We start from the raw sequence: 19,909 nt of genomic DNA, 5'->3' as shown, positions 1-19,909 counted from the left end.
GCTAAGGCTGATTGGCTGATATGCACGGCATGGGCGGTACCATCTCAGTGATTGGCTAAGGCTGCAGGGGCTGTAGCGTTGAGGGCCATTGGCTGAGCTGGTCACAATGCGGGTAAAGGTTGTATCCCTGGTGGGGATTGGCTGTAGCGGGCGGGCTTCGCGCAGGCGCGGTGGCGTGGCAGCGAGCCGGCAGCGGCGCTGGTAATGTCTGCCCTGCGGCGGCTGCTCTACGGCCCCGAGGCGGAGCGGGCTCGGCCGGAGCCGGAGCCGCCCCCGGGTCCCTGGGGCATGGAAGCCCGGGCGTGCCCGCAGCACCGCGCGGCCGGGCCAGCCTGGCCCGGGGGCAGCTACTGCCCCGTGGGGGGGAGCGGCTGGGACAGGCCCGGCCGGGGCGGCCCCCAGGTAACTGGGATCCCCTGGGGGGGGTGGGCCTGCCCCAGGAGGTGGTGCGGGTGGAGCGAGATCTGTGGGGGGTGATCCTGCCCCGGGGGTAGGGGCTGGAGTGGGATCTGAGGCGGGTGGTCCTGCCCCAGGGCCTGGGGCGGGGGGAGGGCTGGAGTGAGATCTGCATGGTGGTCCTGCCCCGGGAGGGGGCTTCCCAGAGGCTGGAAGGCCCCGAGGGGCTGGGAGGGGAGCGTGGCTGGGGGCATCCCTGGGCATGGTCCTGCCCTAGAGACTGGGGGTGTCCCTTATGAGCACTCTTGAAGGGAGCTGGGGAAGGATCCTGGGGTTCCGGGGTGCAGATGTCCCAGGTGTTGTGGTCTGTCACTAGCATGGTGCGGAAGAGATGGCTGGTCTGAGATGCAATTAAACTAAATTGCTGCTGTTTTCCTGAATCCTTTGAACTACTCTAATTGATTACACATTTTTCTTGCTGTTTCTGTACTCAAGCTGACTCTGCATTGGCTCGCCCTTAAGGCCAACTTGCCACAGTCACACTGGTGCACTAAGTTAGAGGCTTGAGCCTACAGCTACTGGAAAGCGCCTCTGTGTAATGCCACCTGAAAGCCCAGAGAGGGAGGAACTCTGGTTTTGACAGCTAGCCTGGAGAGACAAGAAGCCTGGAAAGGCTTGTAATTATAGTGTGTGTAAAAAGAACAGGAGTACTTGTGGCACCTTAGAGATTTATTAGAGCATAGAGTGGAACATATATCTATATGCATCCGAAGAAGTGGGCTGTAGTCCAGGAAAGCTTATGCTCTAATAAATTTGTTAGTCTCTAAGGTGCCACAAGTACTCCTGTTCTTTTTGTGGCTACAGACTAACATGGCTGCTACTCTGAAACCTGTATTGTGTGTGAGGATTTGAAAATAGGTGCCATCTTAAAATGCTTTCGGGCACTTATAGTGTGTGTTAAAGTCACAAACAGCAGACTGTTCAGACAGGCTCTTCCTTCCCTGATTTAGTTGGTGATTGGTCCCGCTTTGAGCAGCGGGTTGGACTAGATGACCTCCTGAGGTCCAACCCTGATATTCTATGATTCACAGCACTGCAACATATCTATGAATTCTCTTTAGCCAATTTTTAGTCTAATCAAAAAAATGCAATCTTCTGCTAGTTCTAGTGCTATCACTTTTCACCCCTATGGGGCAGTGAATATGCATGAATGCAAATCATGTGCTCTTTCCTAAGTCTGCACTCATCTCCTCCCCCAAACAACCTATTTTTCATGCAGTTCGAGGCAAAGAGGTAACAGACTGTGGATGTATTTTAATTTGGTCCTTTTAGCACATGGGTCACCAGGCTAAAGGGAGTCTCTCTCCTAAGGTATGTGGGTCTAGACATCATTGTGATGGTAGCCAAGTACGTATCATCTCAGAATCCACTTGCATAATTCTTCAGGCCTGCAAAGGGGTGATGAAGTGTGGCTGGTGCAGTGGAGTTATCCCAGGTAGTGGGATCCAGTAACTCACTCTTTATGTGACTTGGGACAGGAAGAACTGTAGAAGGAAAAAATACATCAGAAAAACAGAATGAGGTCTGAATTTTCCTATCCTAAGCAACATGGAACCAGTGGATCAAATGGTGGTTTCTAAAGTCAACACTGCTTGTTGGACTCCAAAGGTTAATTCATCTACTTTAGAGTCTAGAACAAGCAGGGTTTTATTCATGGTCAAAAGTGAAATTACCGAGAGCATCCAACTTCTGTAAATTGCATGCTGCCAGCACCCTGCCCTGGTCTGAGAGTTGGGGATAACAAGCTTGGGAGCTTGTCCTCCTGTAAGCTGTGAGAGGTATGCTGAGAGCAGAGCTTGCTTGAAGACTTGTTAAAACATGCTTTTAGAAAGGGGTTGTGTCTCTTTCAATTCCTTCCTCTGTACAGACCCCCACAATATGTGCTCAGTGGAACAAAGCAGGTTGGCGATCTCATTGCATCCTGTACAATTAGAGGAGTAACTTCTTCCCAGGGGAACTGTGAGGCTCATTTGTTTAGTAAGGCAATTTAGGATCCCCTGATGGAAGGTGCTAGAGAAGGACTGTGGGTTACAGTTCAGTGCTGAAAAGGGTCAGATAAGAACTATTTCCTAGCTTTGTTGTCACAGTAAGATGTGAACAGTCTGATTCACAACCAGGTTCCTGGAAATTAAGATTGCAGCAGTGGCTGTGTTGCTATGTGTACAGTTCAGAGCAAGGCTTGCCAGTGTTTCACATCAATTCCTGACATCAGGCTGATCCTGGCTGCCAGCATCCAGCTCTCACAATGAAAGGCACCCCGTAAGCTTGAATATAGCAAAGGCAAGGACGGCAGTGGGGAGGGGTGTCTGTAAAAGTGTTGTTTGTAGCAGTACCTAGCATGAATGTCAGTGAGCGCATTCCAAGAGGAGCACGTTCGTGATGAGGAGTTAAGTGCATCTGTGTATCACTAATAGCAAATGGGCAGCATGAGTTCTTGTGGCTGTTTGTGGCCACTGTATCTTTAATGAGCTTAGGCTGCTGTTCCTTGTTATACACCGGAAAGAACTTTTCCCCTTTCTTTCCTGAATGGGGAGATTTCTATTCATTACTGTGACCGATATGGCAGTTTCCTGGGCAAATCTCACTTAAATGAAGTTTAAGTATCTTAGGAGTTGATGGTATAAAAAATGCTAATGTTTATGTGCAGTATTATTGTGGGATTATATGCAGCTTCTTTCATGGGGGGGACAGGATTAATGTAAACCCTGGGAAGTGCTATGAGCTTCAGAGGACTCTTTGGAACCGTGTGCTAGACTAGGGTTACCATACGTCCGTTTTTTCCCGGACATGTCCGGCTTTTTGGTAATCAAACCCCTTTCCAGGGGGAATTGCCAAAAAGCTGAACATGTCGGGGAAAAATACCGCCGGCCGGGCACTTTCTCTCCCGTGGCTGCTGTGCTCCCTACCTTGACTCTTCTGCTCTGTTTAAAGCCGAGCTGCCCGAGCGCTACCGGCTTCGGGCAGCCCCGATGCCTCCGGACCCTGAGCTGCCGGCCGGGCATTTCCCCTCCCGGGCTCCGGGGGCGCAGGGTCCGGAGGCATGGGGGCTGCCCGAAGCCCGAGCGCTACCGGCTTCACGGTTTGCTGGGCAGCCTCCAGACCCTGCGCCCCCGGCTGGGCGATTCCCCTCCCGGGCTCCAGCTGCTCTGGGGAAGCGCCGGCCGGGGGCGCAGGGTCTGGGGGCTGCCCAGCAAAGTGTGAAGCCGGTAGCGCTCAAGCAGCCCTTTTCGCATGGCTGGGAGGGAGGAGGGGGAATGCGGGGTGCTCAGGGGAGGGGGTGGAGTTAGGGTGGGGACTTTGGGGAATGGGCGGAGTTGGGGCAGGGAAGGGGCGGAGTTGGGACGGGGTCAGGGTGAGAAAGGGGCGGGGCCAGGGCCCCGTGGAGTGTCCTCTTTTTTTATTTTTTAAATATGGTAACCCTATGCTAGACAAACCAAGGGCTTGCTAGGAAATACTTGGGAGGAGGGGAAGGTGCCTTCTCACCCAATTTTTAGAGGCTGTGCCCTGAGGAGGAGGAGAAGTGCATTGTCTACTGATCGCCTGTTACATGAGGACAAGCTCAGAATCCCAAACTGGATACAAGACTGACTCTCAGATTTGCAGGCGGGGGAAGGGGGGGGCGCGCTTTTTTCTGAGCAAAAGCAGTTATGAACTTGTGGCTACAGAAAAACTCCTGTGTTGTGGTTGGAAGGACTGTTTATCTGCCAGAAGCCTTGTTGGAGTTAGGGGGACATCTCTGTTAAGCTTATTAGCATGCGTGTAGGTTCTTTTATTATTTTTATATCTTTTCTCTGGAATGATTTTTACCTTAAGAATAAAATCTGCTTGCTTAGAGCTGTGTGATAACTTTATTGTGAGCAATTACACTGTTTAAAGCCTCTGAGGAGAAAAGTAAAGCAGGCCTGCTTAGGCAGTCTCACTTTGCTGGGGAAATCACAGTGTAGGCAGGCATCTGTGCAGCCTGGAAGTACTCCAGTAAGGGGGGAGAGACGTGTGTCTCTGCTCAAGAGAGGTGATGGCTGAGGAGCCAGAAGTCTGAGAGTAGATGCCCTTGTTGGATCATGGAGGAGGAATAAAGGTGCAGTTGCCCTTGGACTGTGACCATTGCTATCCAAAAATGAGTTGTTTTATTTTCCTTCTTAGGAGCAGCCTCCTTATCCTGGATATGGTTCCAACTACTGGAACTCTGCGGTGCAGCCTAGAGTTCCCTACCCAAGTCCGTACCCTGCTGGACCTGAGTTACAAAGCCAGGTATAGTAGAAGGGCAACTCTTTCTCCTCTTGTTTCATTTGAAACTGAAAAGTTTGTTTTGTTGGGGTGAGGTTCAAGCCAATACCCCAGTACTAAAGGGCTGGTTTCCCTTGAAAAGAAAGGACCCAAGAATCCCACATAGGCGATATTACTAAGCACTTGGTTCCTTTGCCCTTTTCTCCTGACTGCATTAGCCTCAGGAATTCCTACACACTGATGTGAAAATATTAAATTGGGTTTAAACTGGAAATTGAAACTTTAAACTACTTTAGCATCCATGCCTGAAACTCCTTAGTTAATTGTTGAAGCTCAGTGCAAATGTATTAATCTCCTTCGCTGTCAGTGTTGGTGACTTCCAGCTGCTTGATATGAAATGCACTGTGTCCTGTTGCCAATGAACTGACAGTAATTTGGGTAATTATTTTTATATCAGTGGTCCAACTAAATGAATAATCCCAAATGACTCTTCTAGTGTCTTTCAGTCAAAGATCCCAAAATGCTTTACAGACTCTTAAAACAGTCATGTGGTAGGCAGGTTTCTATTCTGTTTTATAAATAGGGAAACTGAGGAACAAACAGATAAAGTGACTTGCCTGCAGTCACACAGTGCGTCAGTGGTGGAAGTAGGAATAGAACCCACTCTAACCATTAGATCACCCTAGAAACTCCCAAAAGCTGTGGGCAGAGTAGATTCTTCCTTGCCCTCTTCTCCCTGCCCATCCGTGATGCATGTCTGAAATTCTTGCCCCCGGTACTGGGCAAAATTCTTCTGGTTTCTTTATTCTGCCAGCTGAAGAAATTAGCTCTGATCTTACCACTAAAGCAGATACAACATTGGTAAGGCTGGAGACCCTGTTTAAAAAGCCCTACTCTGTACAATAGCAATCTGGTATGTTCTTTTTGAACACTCCTCTCACTGGAAAATGTTACTTAGCTAATTACAAAGCACATGCTGCTTTAGAGTTTCGTACTTGCATCCAGGGCCGGCATTAGGAAGTGCGGGGCCCAATTCGAACATTTTCGGCAGAGCCCCGGCAGGGATGACTAAAAAAAAACCCATGTAAAAAAACCCCTTTCATTTCTTAGCAACCGGTTCCCTATAAAAAGTTCTGATTTAAGAGATGTGCCACAGTATGTATTTTTTTGTACCAATAGGGTTAACATATGTCAGTATTTTCCTGGGAACATTTAAATTTTAAATTTAAAAATTCCTCTCGGATGGCGATTTAAGAACCAAAAAGCCTGACATGTCTGGGAAAATACAGATGTATGATAACCCTACCTAAAGTTCTTTTCTTTTTTAAAAAGACGGGCCTGAACGAGAAATGAGCTCCGTTTCACATGTGTGGGTCCCCGCCACTCCCTGGGGGTGTGCTAGGGTGACCAGATGTCCCAATTTTATAGGGACAGTCCTGATTTTGGGGTCTTTTTCTTATATAGGAGCCTATTACCCCCGCCCACCCCCTGTCCCGATTTTTCACACTTGCTGTCTGGTCACCCTAGGGTGTGCACATGTGTGGGTCCCAGCTGCGCCCTGCCCCCCTCATTGAAGCAGATGTGCAGGGTTACTGCCCTGGGAACTGCAGGGCATAAGTGGACATGAGGCTGACTGGAGGTAGGGTTTGGCTGCAGGCAGGGCAAGGGGTGCGGGGCTGGCTGGAGACGGGGGGTGTGGGGTGGGCTGGCTGGCTTCAGGCAGGGCCGCAGGGGGGTGCGGCAGGGGTTGGCAGGGCTGGAGACAGAGGAGTGTGGGATTGGCTGGCTACAGGCAGGGCAGGGGGGTGCAGGGCTGGCTACAGGCAGGGCAGGGGGGTGCAGGGCTGGCTACAGGCAGGGCAGGGGGGTGCAGGGCTGGCTACAGGCAGGGCAGGGGGGTGCAGGGCTGGTGCAGGCAGGGGTGTGTGTGGGGCTGGCTGGAGACAGGGGGTGTGGGGTGGGCTGGCTGGCTTCAGGCAGGCCCGCAGAGGGGTGCAGCAGGGGTTGGCAGGGCTGGAGACAGAGGAGTGTGGGACTGGCTGGCTTCAGGCATGGGGGGCAGCAGGTGCTGGCTGCAGGTGGGGCAGGGGGTGCGGGGCTGGCTGCAGGTGGGGCAGGGGGTGTAGGGCTGGCTGGAGACAGGAGCTGGTTCGGGCAGGGTAGGGGGCGCGGGGCTGGAGGCAGGGCAGGGGGTGCGGGGCTGGCTGGAGACAGGGGCTGGTGCAGGCAGAGGGTGCGGGTACAGCCCACCCTGTACGGTAAGTGCCCCCTCCTCCTTCCTCTCCCACCGGGGTAGCAGCAGCAGCCTGGGGGCTATTTAAAGAGCCTGGAGCTCCCCTGCTTCCACCCCCCTGGCCCTGTAAATAGCCGCGGGAGCCCTGGGGAAGCGGTGGGACTCCAGTGGCTATTTAAAGGGCTGGGGCGGTAGAAGCAACGAAAGCCCCGGACTTTTTAAATAGCCCCCAGAGCCCTGCAGCCCTACCCCAGGGCTCCAGCAGTGGGGCTCTGGTGGCAATTTAAAGGGCCTGGGGCTCCAGGGGAACCCCAGGCCCTTTAAATTGCCCCCTGGGGAAGCCGGGCCATCCCGGTACCAGGACTTGGGCGCGGGGCCCTCTTAGGGGCGGGGCCCGATTCAGAGGAATTGATTGAATTGGCCTAAAGCTGGCCCTGCTTTAATCTCATCTGCTTAAAGTATAACAGTAAAATCTCATCTTACGCTCTTGTAGGATGAGATGTGCTAGGGTTTGTGTTACAATATGAATTTGGTTTCCCATTGTGATTGTGCTTGGAGCAGCCATTCTCTAAGGACTTAACACTTTTTTTTTAAAGAACCAGTGTGACCGTGTTTCTTACCTGACAGTGTTAGTGCATTTTTTATTTCGTTGAGGAAAGAGCTTTTTCTGTTTTGGGAAGACTAACGCCCTCACCCCGGTGACTATGGATAAGGTGTGATTCATGCTCCTTGGATGTACAGTAAAAACACAAGCCATGTAGGAAAAGCAACTTGGATATGCACAGGTCAAACGGTTGCTATTTGGAAATAGTATAAATGCAATGGCAAGTGTGGATGTGTAGTGCCTCACACAATGGGCCCTTTGATGCTAATGCACTACAAATAAGATATATTTCTAAGGAGGAATATTGGAATAATAACACTCAGTCATAGGCAAAGTCAGTATTAGCACTAGTAAAAGATGACAAACATTTTTGCAGAAGATTTGTCATTTTAATTCCCAGCTTTTGAAAAGGAGCAACTTCATTTATTCAACATTTTACACAAAAAATGGATAGCAGTTTCCTCCCCGCCTTCCTTATTCATTGGCAAAATGGAAAAAGGTTGGGATAGGAAAAACAAAATGAAAAGTAGTTAATTTTTTCTTCCAGCTAAGAGAATTTTTTGCAAAAAATTTCCTCTTCAAATAGGCCTTTTTTTTTTAAATTGGGATAAATTGTTTGAAAAATGTCAGCCAGCTGTAGTCGTTACAAATGACAGGACTTGCATCAGGCATGAGATTATGGAAAGTGTTTAGCAAACCTCACGCTTGGGAATGCACATGTGATGTGCATGTAGGGAAAGAGTCTGATCCCTGCTGCTAGTTGCATTACAGCCAGCGCAGTCTAGGAACTCAGTGCATTCTCCAATGGAGTGGAAGAGGATGGGAATTTAGTACTTGAGAACGACTCCTATGACTTTCCTCCTTTTTAAAGAGAGTAACAAAATAAAAGGCCCCAGCTGTGTAGGTAGAGAAATGCCTGCCCAGCAAATTTACCAACAGAGAGACACTGATAATCTGTAAGAATGGCTGATGCTTTAAATAATTAAAAAGAATGGTCTAATCCTCAGTAGAGGGCAAGCACTATTCATTGTACTCCCGCTTGCCTGCAGAAGAAAAGGAACTGACAGAGCACAGTACTTTCTCTCTACTCTCTGGTCCCATGACTCACTCTTCTTGGGCTGTTAGTATTATTTATTATTGGTATTCTAGTAGTGCCAAGGAGCCTGAGTCACAGACCAGGACCCCATTGTGTTCTAGCCACATCAGTAAATATTAATTCACCAGATCACATGCTTTAAGATCTTTAGTATGTTTCCAAACAAAATTTCGCTAATGCACAGTTAAGGTTGTTAGTTTATTCTCCTATCCAAAATTATCTAATTTATTCAAATATTTCTCTTGAGAATGTAACCATTATAAAGTCAGCACCTTCTTAGTTAAAGTTCTGTTGCTGTGACCGCTGTGGCCCCCTCTTCCTCTAAAGACGAAATATACTGTGAAGATGAGACAAACTAACGAATGCCCTTTTCAGTGTAGCAGATTTAGGCACAGAGACAGAGAGGGGTTAGGTTATAAACACTGCTTTTTCACAGACCGTAACTTTAGCCTCCCACATCTCAGTCCTACACCAGACTCTTCTACCAGCTTACAAAACTGACGGTCTCCAACTGTCATGTGGATGTCACTGCATTCCATTCCCTCTGTCATTGCTTCCTATGCTCCGTTGCTAAGAGCCTTGGTGTGTGTCACTGACCACCATTATTACATATGCATGTTGCATCTGACCAAGATGTATGTAGTAAGACTAGGGAGAGATTTCAAGGCTGCTGGGAGCCTTCATGATTTTAAAGGCCCCTGCGACCACTGATTGTGGGCACTCCAAAGACAGCTACAAGTTGCCAAAACTCCAATTTGGGTCAGAGAAACCTGAAGTCAAGACAGCCCATTTTGGGGGTTGAAAGAAACTTGCATATAACAGCTGAAGGCAGAGTGTACCATCCCCTTTCCCTGGGCAAGAGAAAATACACAATTACTATAGGAAAAATGCCAGATTGAGGGGGAAGGTGCCTCCCCCAAAAGCTAGCTGAGAGAGATGTACTTGAGGATGCAGGGCTGAAGAGCAAAGGCAAGTTGGAAGGTGCTGCAGCACAGTACCTGCTGCACCTGGAAGAGGTAAAGCAGGGAGACAGTCCACGGCAGGGGGAAGTAGTGATGATGGAATAAGATCATCCACTGGAGAGGGACATGGCCACAGCTCCGCAGCCAGAAGAAGAGGCGGTGGTGATGGAAGGAGAAGACTCACTGAAAGGTTTTGAATCCTCTCCACTGCATTTAGATAGGGATGTTGGAGGAGACAGTCTGACCCAGGGTGTTGCAGCTGCTTGCCCACACTCAAAACAGGATATAGACTCTCAGGAAAGAGATGATCTGGTGAAGTGGCTCCTCCTCCAGCTTCTGGAAGGGGAGAGGAGGTGCAAGGAGGCAGAGAAAAGGCGGGAGGAGGCAGAAACAAACTTTCAGCAATTTCTCCTGGAGTTGGAAAAGAGAGCTAACAAGTTGGCTCTGAGCTCCCAGGTCAGACCTGGAGAAGCACTCCACCCTCATGTAACTTCTCCAGACCACATAGAGTCATCGTGCTCATTCTGGATACACATTCAGAGAGTGTATCGGTGGCTGAAAGACCAGTGGCCCCTACGTATGAGTCTGTGTCTCCCAAGGCAAGTCCAAGAGACTCGTTGCAGTGATGTAAGTGAGGCTGAGCACTATGCAGAAATGTATCGGTACAGGTTTAGGGAGTACAGATTCCAGGAGACAAAGGGACCCCAGGAGGCTTACGCTCAATTATCCGAGCTGTGCCACAAGTGGATCCAGCCCAAAAGCAAGAGTGCAGCATGGATTGCTGACCTGCTAATCATAGAGCAGTTCCTGGAGATCCTCCCACATGATGTTCAGACATGGGTTAGGAGGAACAGGCCAGACACTGGGAGTAAGTGTGTCCTTGGCAGAGTACTTCCTGGCCATAAAGGAGCATGCTCAGTGCTCAAAACTGGTAAGGCCTCCAGGATGTCCTGTGAGGGAGAAATGTAGGGCTGGAAAAGCAGGTAGTGGGATTATGACTCCAAGGACCACAAATGCACTTTCTGAAGAGAAACTGGGCAGCTTGCACACATGGTCACATAGCCCTAGGGTGACCAGATGTCCCAATTTTATAAGGACAGTCCTGATTTGGGGGTCTTTTTCTTATATAGGCTCCTATTACCCCCCACCCCCTGTCCCGATTTTTCACACTTGCTGTCTGGTCACCCTACATAGCCCTGAGCATATGCTGCACTGTGGGTGGAGGGGTGGAGATTGGCTTAGATGCTCTCATCCCTGTGACACATGAGGCAACCCAGGGGTGACACATGAGGCAACCCAGGGTTGCCACATTTCTTGCTCCATTGTAGTCTGTTCTATGACAGCAACATCTGTGTCAATAGTTTTCTTATATGTCATCTGCTGTTCTCCTCATTTCCATCTTCCACCAAGTGGTCTCCAGTCAAGGGCTTATCTAGGAATATGTTTTTTATAGGGCTGTCAATCACAGTTAACTCACACGATTAACTCAAAAAAATTAATCTTGATTAAAAAGATTAATCGCAGTTTTAATCACACTGTTAATAGAATACCAATTGAAATTTATTAAATATTTTGGATGTTTTTCCACATTTTTATATATATTGTATTCTGGGTTGTAATTGAAATCAAAGTGTATATTTTTGATTACAAATAATTGCACTGTAAAAATTCAGTTCACCTCATACTAATACTATAGTGCAATCTCTTTATTGTGAAAATGCAACTTACAAATGTAGATTTTTTTTGTTTGTTACATAACTGCACTCAAAAATAAAACAATGTGAAACTTCAGAGCCTACAAGTCCACTCAGTCCTACTTCTCGTTCAGCCAATCGCTAAAACAAACACATTTATTTACATTTACAGGAGATAATGCTGCCCTCTTCTTCTTTACAATGTCACCAGAAAGTGAGAACATGCATTTGTATTGCACTTGTGCAGCCAGCATTGCAAGGTATTTATGTGCCAGATATGCTAAACATTTGTATGACCTTTCATGCTTCGGCCACCATTCCAGAGGACGTGCTTTCATGCTGATGATGTTCGTTGAAAAAATAATGCATTAATTAAATTTGTGAGTGAACTCCTTGGGGGAGAATTGTATGTCCCCTGCTCTGTTTTACCCACTTTCTGCCATATATTTCATGTTATAGCAGTCTCAGATGATGACCCAGCACATGTTGTTCATTTTAAGAACACTTTCACTGCAGATTTGACAAAACGCAAAGAAGGTACCAATGTGAGATTTCTAAAGATAGCTACATCACTCAACCCAAGGTATAAGAGTCGGAAGTGCCTTCCAAATCTAAGAGGGATGAGGTGTGGAGCATGCTTTCAGAAGTCTTAAAAGAGCAACACTCCTATATAGAAACTACAGAACCTGAACCACCAAAAAAGAAAATCAACCTTCTGCTTGTGGCATCTGACTCAGATGATGAAAATGAACATGCGTTGGTCCGCACTGCTTCGGATTGTTATCGAGCAGAACCCGTTATCAGTATGGATACATGTCACCTGGAATAGTGGTTGAAGCATGAAGGGACATGTGAATCTTTAGCGCATCTGGCATGTAAATATCTTGAAACGCTGCCTACAACAGTGCCATGAGAACACCTGTTCTCACTTTCAGGTGACACTGTAAACAAGAAGCAGGCAGCATTATCTCAAACTTGTTTGAGCGATTGGCTGAACAAGAAGTAGGACTGAGTGGACTTGCAGGCTCTAAAATTTTACATTGTTTTATTTTTGAATGCAGTTTTTTGGTACATAATTCTATATTTGTAAGCTCAACTTTCATGATAAAGAGATTGCACTACAGTACTTGTATTATGTGAATTGAAAAATTCTATTTCTTTTTTTATAGTACAAACATTTGTAAGAAAAAATAAATATAAAGTGAGCACTGTACACTTTGTATTCTGTGTTGTAATTGAAATCAATATATTTGAAAACGTAGAAAACATCCAAAAATATTTAAATAAATGGTTTTCTATTATTATTTAATGGTGCGATTAATCACAATTAATTTTTTTCATCGCTTGACAGCCCATGTCTTTTCACATCTGTACAGCATACCCAAACACCTTCAGCCTTATTTCTCAAATCATTGTCCCTACTGTCTGTTGGCCAGTCCTTTGTAACACATCAGCATTAGTTACTTTATCCCACCAGTGGACACCAAGTACTCTCTGTAAGCATCTCTTATGTAATGCATTAAGGTTCCTGTTGCCAAGTTTCTGAAGAATATAACCTTGTGGGTATCACAATGACACCGTATAACTTTATCTTGGTTCTTACGTGAATCTCCTTACTTTTCCAAATCCAATATCAATGTCAAATATGGGGAGTCAGTAATCAAGGTGCTTCTGTGATTGACATGACAATTCAACACAACAAACAAGTATGCTTCTGAGATAGACAATCAGTGTTGATGGCCAGCTCAACCAGGAAGCGGAAGCAAGAACTGGAAAGGCGTGTGGAGCTTTTTTTTTTTTGATAAATATGTGGAGAGGTGGGGGTTGTTCAGGGAATCAGGATGTGGGGTAGTATTTGCAAATCCTTCACTGACTGTAAGTGTTGTATAAAGGGAGGGAACGTGAGAACTAGAGAGGGGGTTGCGGAGGAAAGAGGGCTGTTGGTGCTAAGGGGTATTCTGTCACGAGGGTCTGTTGAAATGGAAAGGAGATTGACCTCTTTGATTTTTATCACCCTGACAACCAATCTTTTTCCAGGGATTCTAGGGCCATGGAGTACCAGAAACAGTTATGTGGATAAGCTTATAGAGAGCTAATCAGTATACCGGGGCACAAGGTAGGGACCAGAAGTAGTGAGCTTAGCAACACCCAACTGTTAAATAATGTTGACCTGCCTTACAGGGGTGGTGGAGAGGCTTAATGTTTGTAAAGCATTCTTGTCAGCCTCTCATTGGAATCTCTGTAATGCTTGATAATAAGACATGCCAGGAGGAAGACAATTAAATTTCTATCCTAGATTTCTTTTTTCCCCCCCAACCCACAAATTTTCAAATGCAAACCCCCTCTCCTACTTTAATGGTAAAACTTTAATCACTCAAGTGAGGAAAGAGTTATGGTTCCCACAGCAACAATATTAATATTCCATACTGGTGTGTGCACAGTTGCTATGGAAACCATAACTCTGAATTTCCTGATTTGAGACTAAAATCCCTATTTTACAGTTGCCTAAAACCTATTCCACTCTTCCCCTACACAGCTCTGTTGCTGCTCCTATTCCGGACCCTAGAGCCTTTGGCCACTCATAGAATCACAGAAATGGAGGACTGTAAGGGACCTCAGGAAGTTGTCTAATCCAGCCCCCCAACCTCCTGTCTTTCTGGGGCAGGATTTAAGTAAACCTAGACAGCAGGTTGGGAGTTTGACAGGTTAGACAATGATGGGGATTCCACAACCTCCCTTTCAACCTATTCTAGTACGCAATACTTGGTTAGAAAATTTTTCCTAATATCTCCCTTGCTGCCAATTAAGCTGATTACTTCTTGTCCTTCCCTTGATGGACATGGAAAACAATTGCGTGTTGTCCTCTTCGTAACGACCTTTCACGTATCTGAAGACTTAGCATATCCTCCCTCAGCCTTCTCGAAACGAAATATGCCCAATTGTTTCAACCTTTCCTCAGAGATCAGGTTTTCTAAACTTTTTATAATTTTTATTGCTGCCCTCTGGACTGTTCCAGTTTGTTCACATCTTTCCTAAAGTGTGGAGTCCAAAACTGGACAGAGTTTTCTGGATGAGTTTTCTGACCAGTTTTGAGTAAAGCAGAACAATTTCCTTCCATGTCTTACATCCAACATTCCTGTTAATACATCCCAAAATGACATTTGCCTTGTTCACAACAGCATCACATTGTTGACTCATATTCCATTTGTGACCCACTGTAACCTCCAGATCCTTTTCAGCAGTATTGCAGCCTACTCAGTTATTCCGTCTTGTATTTCTGCATTTGATATTTTTCCTTCCTAGGTGCAGTCCTTTGCACTTCTCTACATTGAATTTTATCTTACTTATTTCAGACCAGTTTTCAAAGTGATCTTGACAAACTGATATTCTAATCCTGTCCTCCAATGTGCTCGCAGCCCCTCCCACATTCAATCTGTGTCCATCTCTCAAATATGTTCTCTGCTTGTTTTTCAGGGACTGGAGTCTCCCTACACAAATGGAGCCTATGGGGCCCCTGCGGCTGCTCCACACTATGCTAATCTGCCACAGTCAAACACTTACTATTCTTCAGGGCACCCTCGGGCCTCCTACCCGGCAGAGTCTCCGAGCATGTACCGACCGCCATCGGCAGCCTCGCATTGGCATTATCCCCCACCAGACTGCCCCCCGGAAGGCCCCTCTCTCAGGAGGCAGGCCCCAGGATACTCCCCACCACCGGTAAGGAAGCTAGTACAAGAAATACATGCTTCCTTTGGGAATATGCTTGGGACTGGTGTGAGTACAACTCAGCTCACTATTGGATATAGCCCTTCCGGAGCAAAGGTTGGCATATGCTTGCCTAAGGGCAGCCTGCCCCTGCAGCTATCAGCCATTCAGGTCTGAGCCCTAGAAGTGCACTACTTAGCTGCTGCTCCTGGCTCCAGCACGGGAAATGTTTATCCTGAGGCTCATCTCATGCCCCAGGTCTCTCATCTCTTGCAACACAGCCTAGTATCTTGACTGACACTGTGCTGACTTAGACTGCAGCTAAACTACATAAATGGCCAAGAGATCCAGCCATGCCCACTCTTATAAAGATGTGTAACCACTCCCTTGGCCTAGGACTCATAATTAATAGGCTGACATGTCAGAGCCAAGGTAGCTGGTCTTTGTGGCTCTTAACAAGGAGTGTTTAGTAGGCGTGGAGAAGCACGTCAACAAGTATTTTCAATGGCTGAATGAACATGACTTTGAAGGTACTACCTTCATTTCCCTCTTCCTGCAGACCCCAGGTATGCCTGCCCCACACTTTCCATATGGAGGAGATACCAACCCTGGCATTCCACAGCTAGGGCCACCACCACCACCACAACCAAGACCCCAGGATGAATCGTGGGCTTCCTCTGGCATCTATGGAATGCAGCCACGTTATGCCTGGCCTGCTGCTTCGACATCCCAAGGAAGTTCATTTGTTTCAGAATCCTCTCCATCCTGGCCTGGCAATGGAGCTCCTTCTCCGCATCCTCCAGCTCATGATACAAAGGTAAAGATTTAATGCTTTCAAGATTCTTTGACACTTACTGGTGCCTATCTTAACCCAGCCATGTGGGCCACTGCACAGCAGTGCAAAAACCCCTTCACCAGAAGCTAAGTGTGCTGCTTTTACAGTGCTTCTAGCTCCCGCTGGCGCAGGGAAGAAGAGCTCTTGCTTGGAAATCCAATCCTGTTTGGTATTTACGTACTGCTTTTACAACTTCCGAACGCTGTACAATGCTAAATAATTGTAGAGTGAGTCCGTCAGTCAGGGTGAGCTCTCTGACTGCAGGTCTGTGATCAGACCACTAGACTACACTGCCTCCCTGAAAAACACATGTATTTTTCATCTCTTTGAAGTGCTTCCACTTTTCTCCCCCTCTGTTAAAGCAATGGGTTCATACTACATAGAAAAAAAACTAGGAATTCTCATAATATTTTAGATCCATTAACTTGGATATCCATAAATAATATCCAGAGTTATACTTAATGCAAAAAACTAAAGGGAGGTATTGGAGGGGATATCAGATCTCATGCTCCAGGTCTTAAAACAGTCTCTCATTAGTAGGGATTAGGATGAGACCTTTATGGGGGGCAGATCATCCCATATCTGCGTGCTGCAGGGTTTCTTGCATCTTCCTCTGAAGCATCTGGTGCTGGTCAATGGGAGCCAGGAGACTGGACTAGAAGGACCTGTCCTGAGCCACACGCAATTGCTGTGTTCCTGTCCAAGTGAACTCCTAGGCACAGGAATCCTTTACTAGAGACTTTACTAAAAATTAATGTTGTGGGAATAACAGATTCTGTTCCTTCCTAGTCTCACCATTCTCCTCTTTACAGTTAGAGGCCCTGGCTACACCAGGATCAGATCTCTGGAAGGTACAACTGTGTTGACAAAGTACTTGCTAGCAGGGTTCTAATGTGGAGGGATAGCTCAGTGGTTTGAGCATTGGCCTGCTAAACCCAGGGTTATGAGTTCAATCCTTGAGGGGGCCACTTGGGGATCTGGGGCAAAAATCAGTACTTGGTCCTGCTAGTGAAGGCAGGGGGCTGGACTCAATGACCTTTCAAGGTCCCTTCCAGTTCTAGGAGATGGGATATCTCCATTAATTATTATTTTTATTATCAATAGCATGGCCATGAATTTGTCACCTGGGAATAGTTATAAAATTGTGTAATACACTCCCTGGAAATGGAGTATCTCTCATGATCCTCTGAAATACATCCATACTTACCAGAGGAATTGGGCTAGAATCCTGCTAGCAAATATCATGGTTAAACATAGCTGTAGCAAGCATAATCCTGACCCGACTGTGGGCTATTTCACAGCTGTCGCATTGTCATTCTGCAGACACAGAGTTTTGTGAACCAGATGTGGTTCCTCTAACTAGTTTGTTCTTAAATAGGTCAAAGACTTGAGCACTAGCTGTCTCTGAGTATTCCTTCTTTGGCTTGTTTATTGGCAGCAATGCTTATGTAAGAAAGTTATGTGAGTTTCACGTTATTAGGTCACAGCATATTATGACATCAAGGTGGATGACCGTCTCAAAGTGCAGGCCTCATCCTGAGTAACTTCCATTGCCTGAACCCTTTTTGCACTGCCATCCTGGGCATGCTGCACATCTTCCAAATGAGCAGGGAGGCAGACTGGCCCTGCTGCTCAGAGATCTGCTTGCATTCCCTCTTTGATGCAGGATGTGGGATAAGAAAACTGATGTTGAAGGAAACACATTTTAAAACCTCTGCTTGTTTCTGATTTAGGATACTACTTATGACAAACCAGACCCAGGAGCAAACCACAACAACTACTTCCCAGAAGTCAATCATCAGCCCTCTGGGACAATGAATGATCATAAGTCAACTCAATTCAACACCAAACCATCCCATTTCAATCCCAAAGTGCAATACAGTGCACAGCCCCAAATGTATGATAATGTACCTAGGAAACCACCTTTGAACCAGGATGCAGGTTTTAAACCCAGCGACCAGCCTTTGTCAAAATCCCTGGGAATGCAGCCAGGGATTCAAAGAGTTATGCAAGTTATGGAGGAGGTCGAGCAGTTGGAGCAAGAGGTGGATGAATTTGTAGGAAAAAAGACAGACAAAGCATACCGGCTCCTGGAGGAAATGCTGACCAAGGAGCTGTTGGAACTGGATTCCATAGAGACTCGTGGCCAGGACAATGTTCGACAGGCTAGGAAGGAGGCTGTTCATAGAATCCAGGCCATACTGGAAAAACTGGAAAAAAAGGGATTGTGAAAGACAGATGGTAACAACTCAAGGCCTGCTATGGACATCCCAAAGCGCTCTGGTTAGGCTTAATTCTCAGCCTGCTTCTAACTACTTCGTTGACCACGAAAAGCAATAAAGTCTGACTATACTTTAATTTTTTTTAAACCCCAAAATGATAAATTGGCTGTGGACGAATGAAGGCAGGATTGAAACATCAGTCCTGAATTTTCAGGTGGTTGTTCCAGGCCAACGAATGTACATACAACTATGGAATTCTGACACTGCCAAACAAAGTGCTTTTGCCTGTGTGGGTGTCTACGTGCTTTTCATCAGCAGGAGAGGAAACCGTTGTATGGAACAGACTTTTCTGTACTAGGCCAAATGTGTGTCTGTAGATGCCACCTGCTGCCCCATGGCTTCTTAAACAGCTGGAATTTCTGTTAGTTACAAAGGCATTGCAACACACAGCAAGTACAACAAGACTTCAGGCTCTTGGACCACTATTCTTGTGTATTATTTACAGCTTCATCACTCTAGTCATTGAGATTGATGTGTATTGTTCTGTGTCTTTTTGGTGCACGCTGTAGTACTGTCTTGAAGTACTGGTGGAAGAGACCATATTAGCAACCAGTCAATATGGCAACTTCACACTGTTTTCTTCTATATATTGAAGAGCTATTCAGTGATGTTTTATGTGGGGGAGCGGTAATAAGGAACACAATTGGGAGCTTTTGAATTCTGCCTCTAAAAAGGCAGTGGTGCAAATGAGAGATGGCGGCATGATCCTAGGAAGTGAAACATTTGAAAATGATTTTTCATGGCAAATTGGGGTAAAAATCCACTTTTTAATTGTAATGTCCTTTCACATAATGCAGTTTTGTATTCCACTATAATCTGCATAACTGGTGGTTCTGTACAGTGCACTGTGGAGGGGAGAGGTAAATCATCTGCCTTTAACTGGGGGGCTACCACATCTGAAATTAAGTAGTCATTACTGTGTATGACAAGAGAAAATAAACTCTGGCAAGTTTTAAACATCATTTTGTACTGATAAGAAGTTGGAAGTGACTTTCTTTAAAGTTTGTGTGAAACTATAAATGGAACCTGTTGTAACCAAAGCACCATACCTGGAATTCTGTCCTTGTAGCAGAGCCTCATGAGACAAGGCAGCAAGTGGCATGGAAATGGTGATATTCGTGATGTTGAAAGGGGGTTGGTCCTACTTTTGAGATGGCTTGGAGCAGACCAGTTCTGTGAACCCTTTAGCCTTTTGCTCCTGGAACAATGACCCCATTTTCCTGAAGCCACCCAGCCTGGCATTCTCTATGCTGCTAGTCAGTGCAGTGGAAGATGTATGTCTGCAGATTCTACATCCTTAGCGCACCTGAATTCTGCTGGATGGTACTGACCTCTCCAAGCGTTCAGATCCATCCTCATAATCATGCATGCGGTTGGCAGTCTAGAAAATGTACTCTGGGCTAATCCAGAAGAGCAGAATAATCAGTCTGGGCCAATAAATGTTTTGGATTGGAGGACCGTGTTTAATAGCAATCAATGCCTCCTATCAGGCAGAGACCAACCAGGCCTAGCTAACGCTGTTTGGGAAATAAAGTTGAATCTGATTCCAAAGAGCAGAAGCTATGCTCTAGCTCGTCACTATATTGTAAGCAGCCTCCAGTTCTATGCTAATATAAGGGGGGAGATCTGGTTACAAGGACTGAACGTCTGCAGGAAGTAATGGTACATCATTAATGAATTAAACAATGGTTGATGCTACCAGTGCTTCTGAGAATTAATGTTATCCTAGTTTAACACCGACAGACTCCAGTCGGTGGGCAGGATCGAATCTGGGACCTCTGAAGCTTAGTGCGTGAGCCTCTACAGCATGAGCTA

At 46.5% G+C, this 19,909-nt stretch overlaps 1 protein-coding gene across 1 annotated transcript; it reads left to right on the top strand.

Moving 5' to 3' along the window:
• The first annotated feature begins 188 nt into the window (after positions 1-188).
• Positions 189-19,056, top strand: BAG4 (BAG cochaperone 4). The gene is made up of 5 exons (XM_054018778.1): positions 189-402; positions 4,600-4,707; positions 14,747-14,989; positions 15,537-15,794; positions 17,546-19,056. The coding sequence occupies exons 1-5, from the start codon at positions 205-207 to the stop codon at positions 18,041-18,043; spliced, it is 1,305 nt and encodes a 434-aa protein (XP_053874753.1). The 5' UTR covers positions 189-204; the 3' UTR covers positions 18,044-19,056.
• Positions 19,057-19,909: the final 853 nt, after the last annotated feature.

Source organism: Malaclemys terrapin, chromosome 2 (genome assembly GCF_027887155.1).
Source record: "Malaclemys terrapin pileata isolate rMalTer1 chromosome 2, rMalTer1.hap1, whole genome shotgun sequence".
Taxonomy (NCBI): Eukaryota; Metazoa; Chordata; order Testudines; family Emydidae; genus Malaclemys; species Malaclemys terrapin.
The sequence above is the reverse complement of the archived record's forward strand: the minus strand, read 5'-3'. Positions and strand labels throughout refer to the sequence as shown.

Bases quoted from the DNA above. Each gene is read 5' to 3' on its own strand.
- BAG4 (XM_054018778.1), top strand. From the start codon at position 205: ATGTCTGCCCTGCGGCGGCTGCTCTACGGCCCCGAGGCGGAGCGGGCT. The intron at 403-4,599 runs GTAACTGGGATC...TTTCCTTCTTAG, and splicing joins CCGGCCGGGGCGGCCCCCAG to GAGCAGCCTCCTTATCCTGG. The intron at 4,708-14,746 runs GTATAGTAGAAG...CTTGTTTTTCAG, and splicing joins GACCTGAGTTACAAAGCCAG to GGACTGGAGTCTCCCTACAC.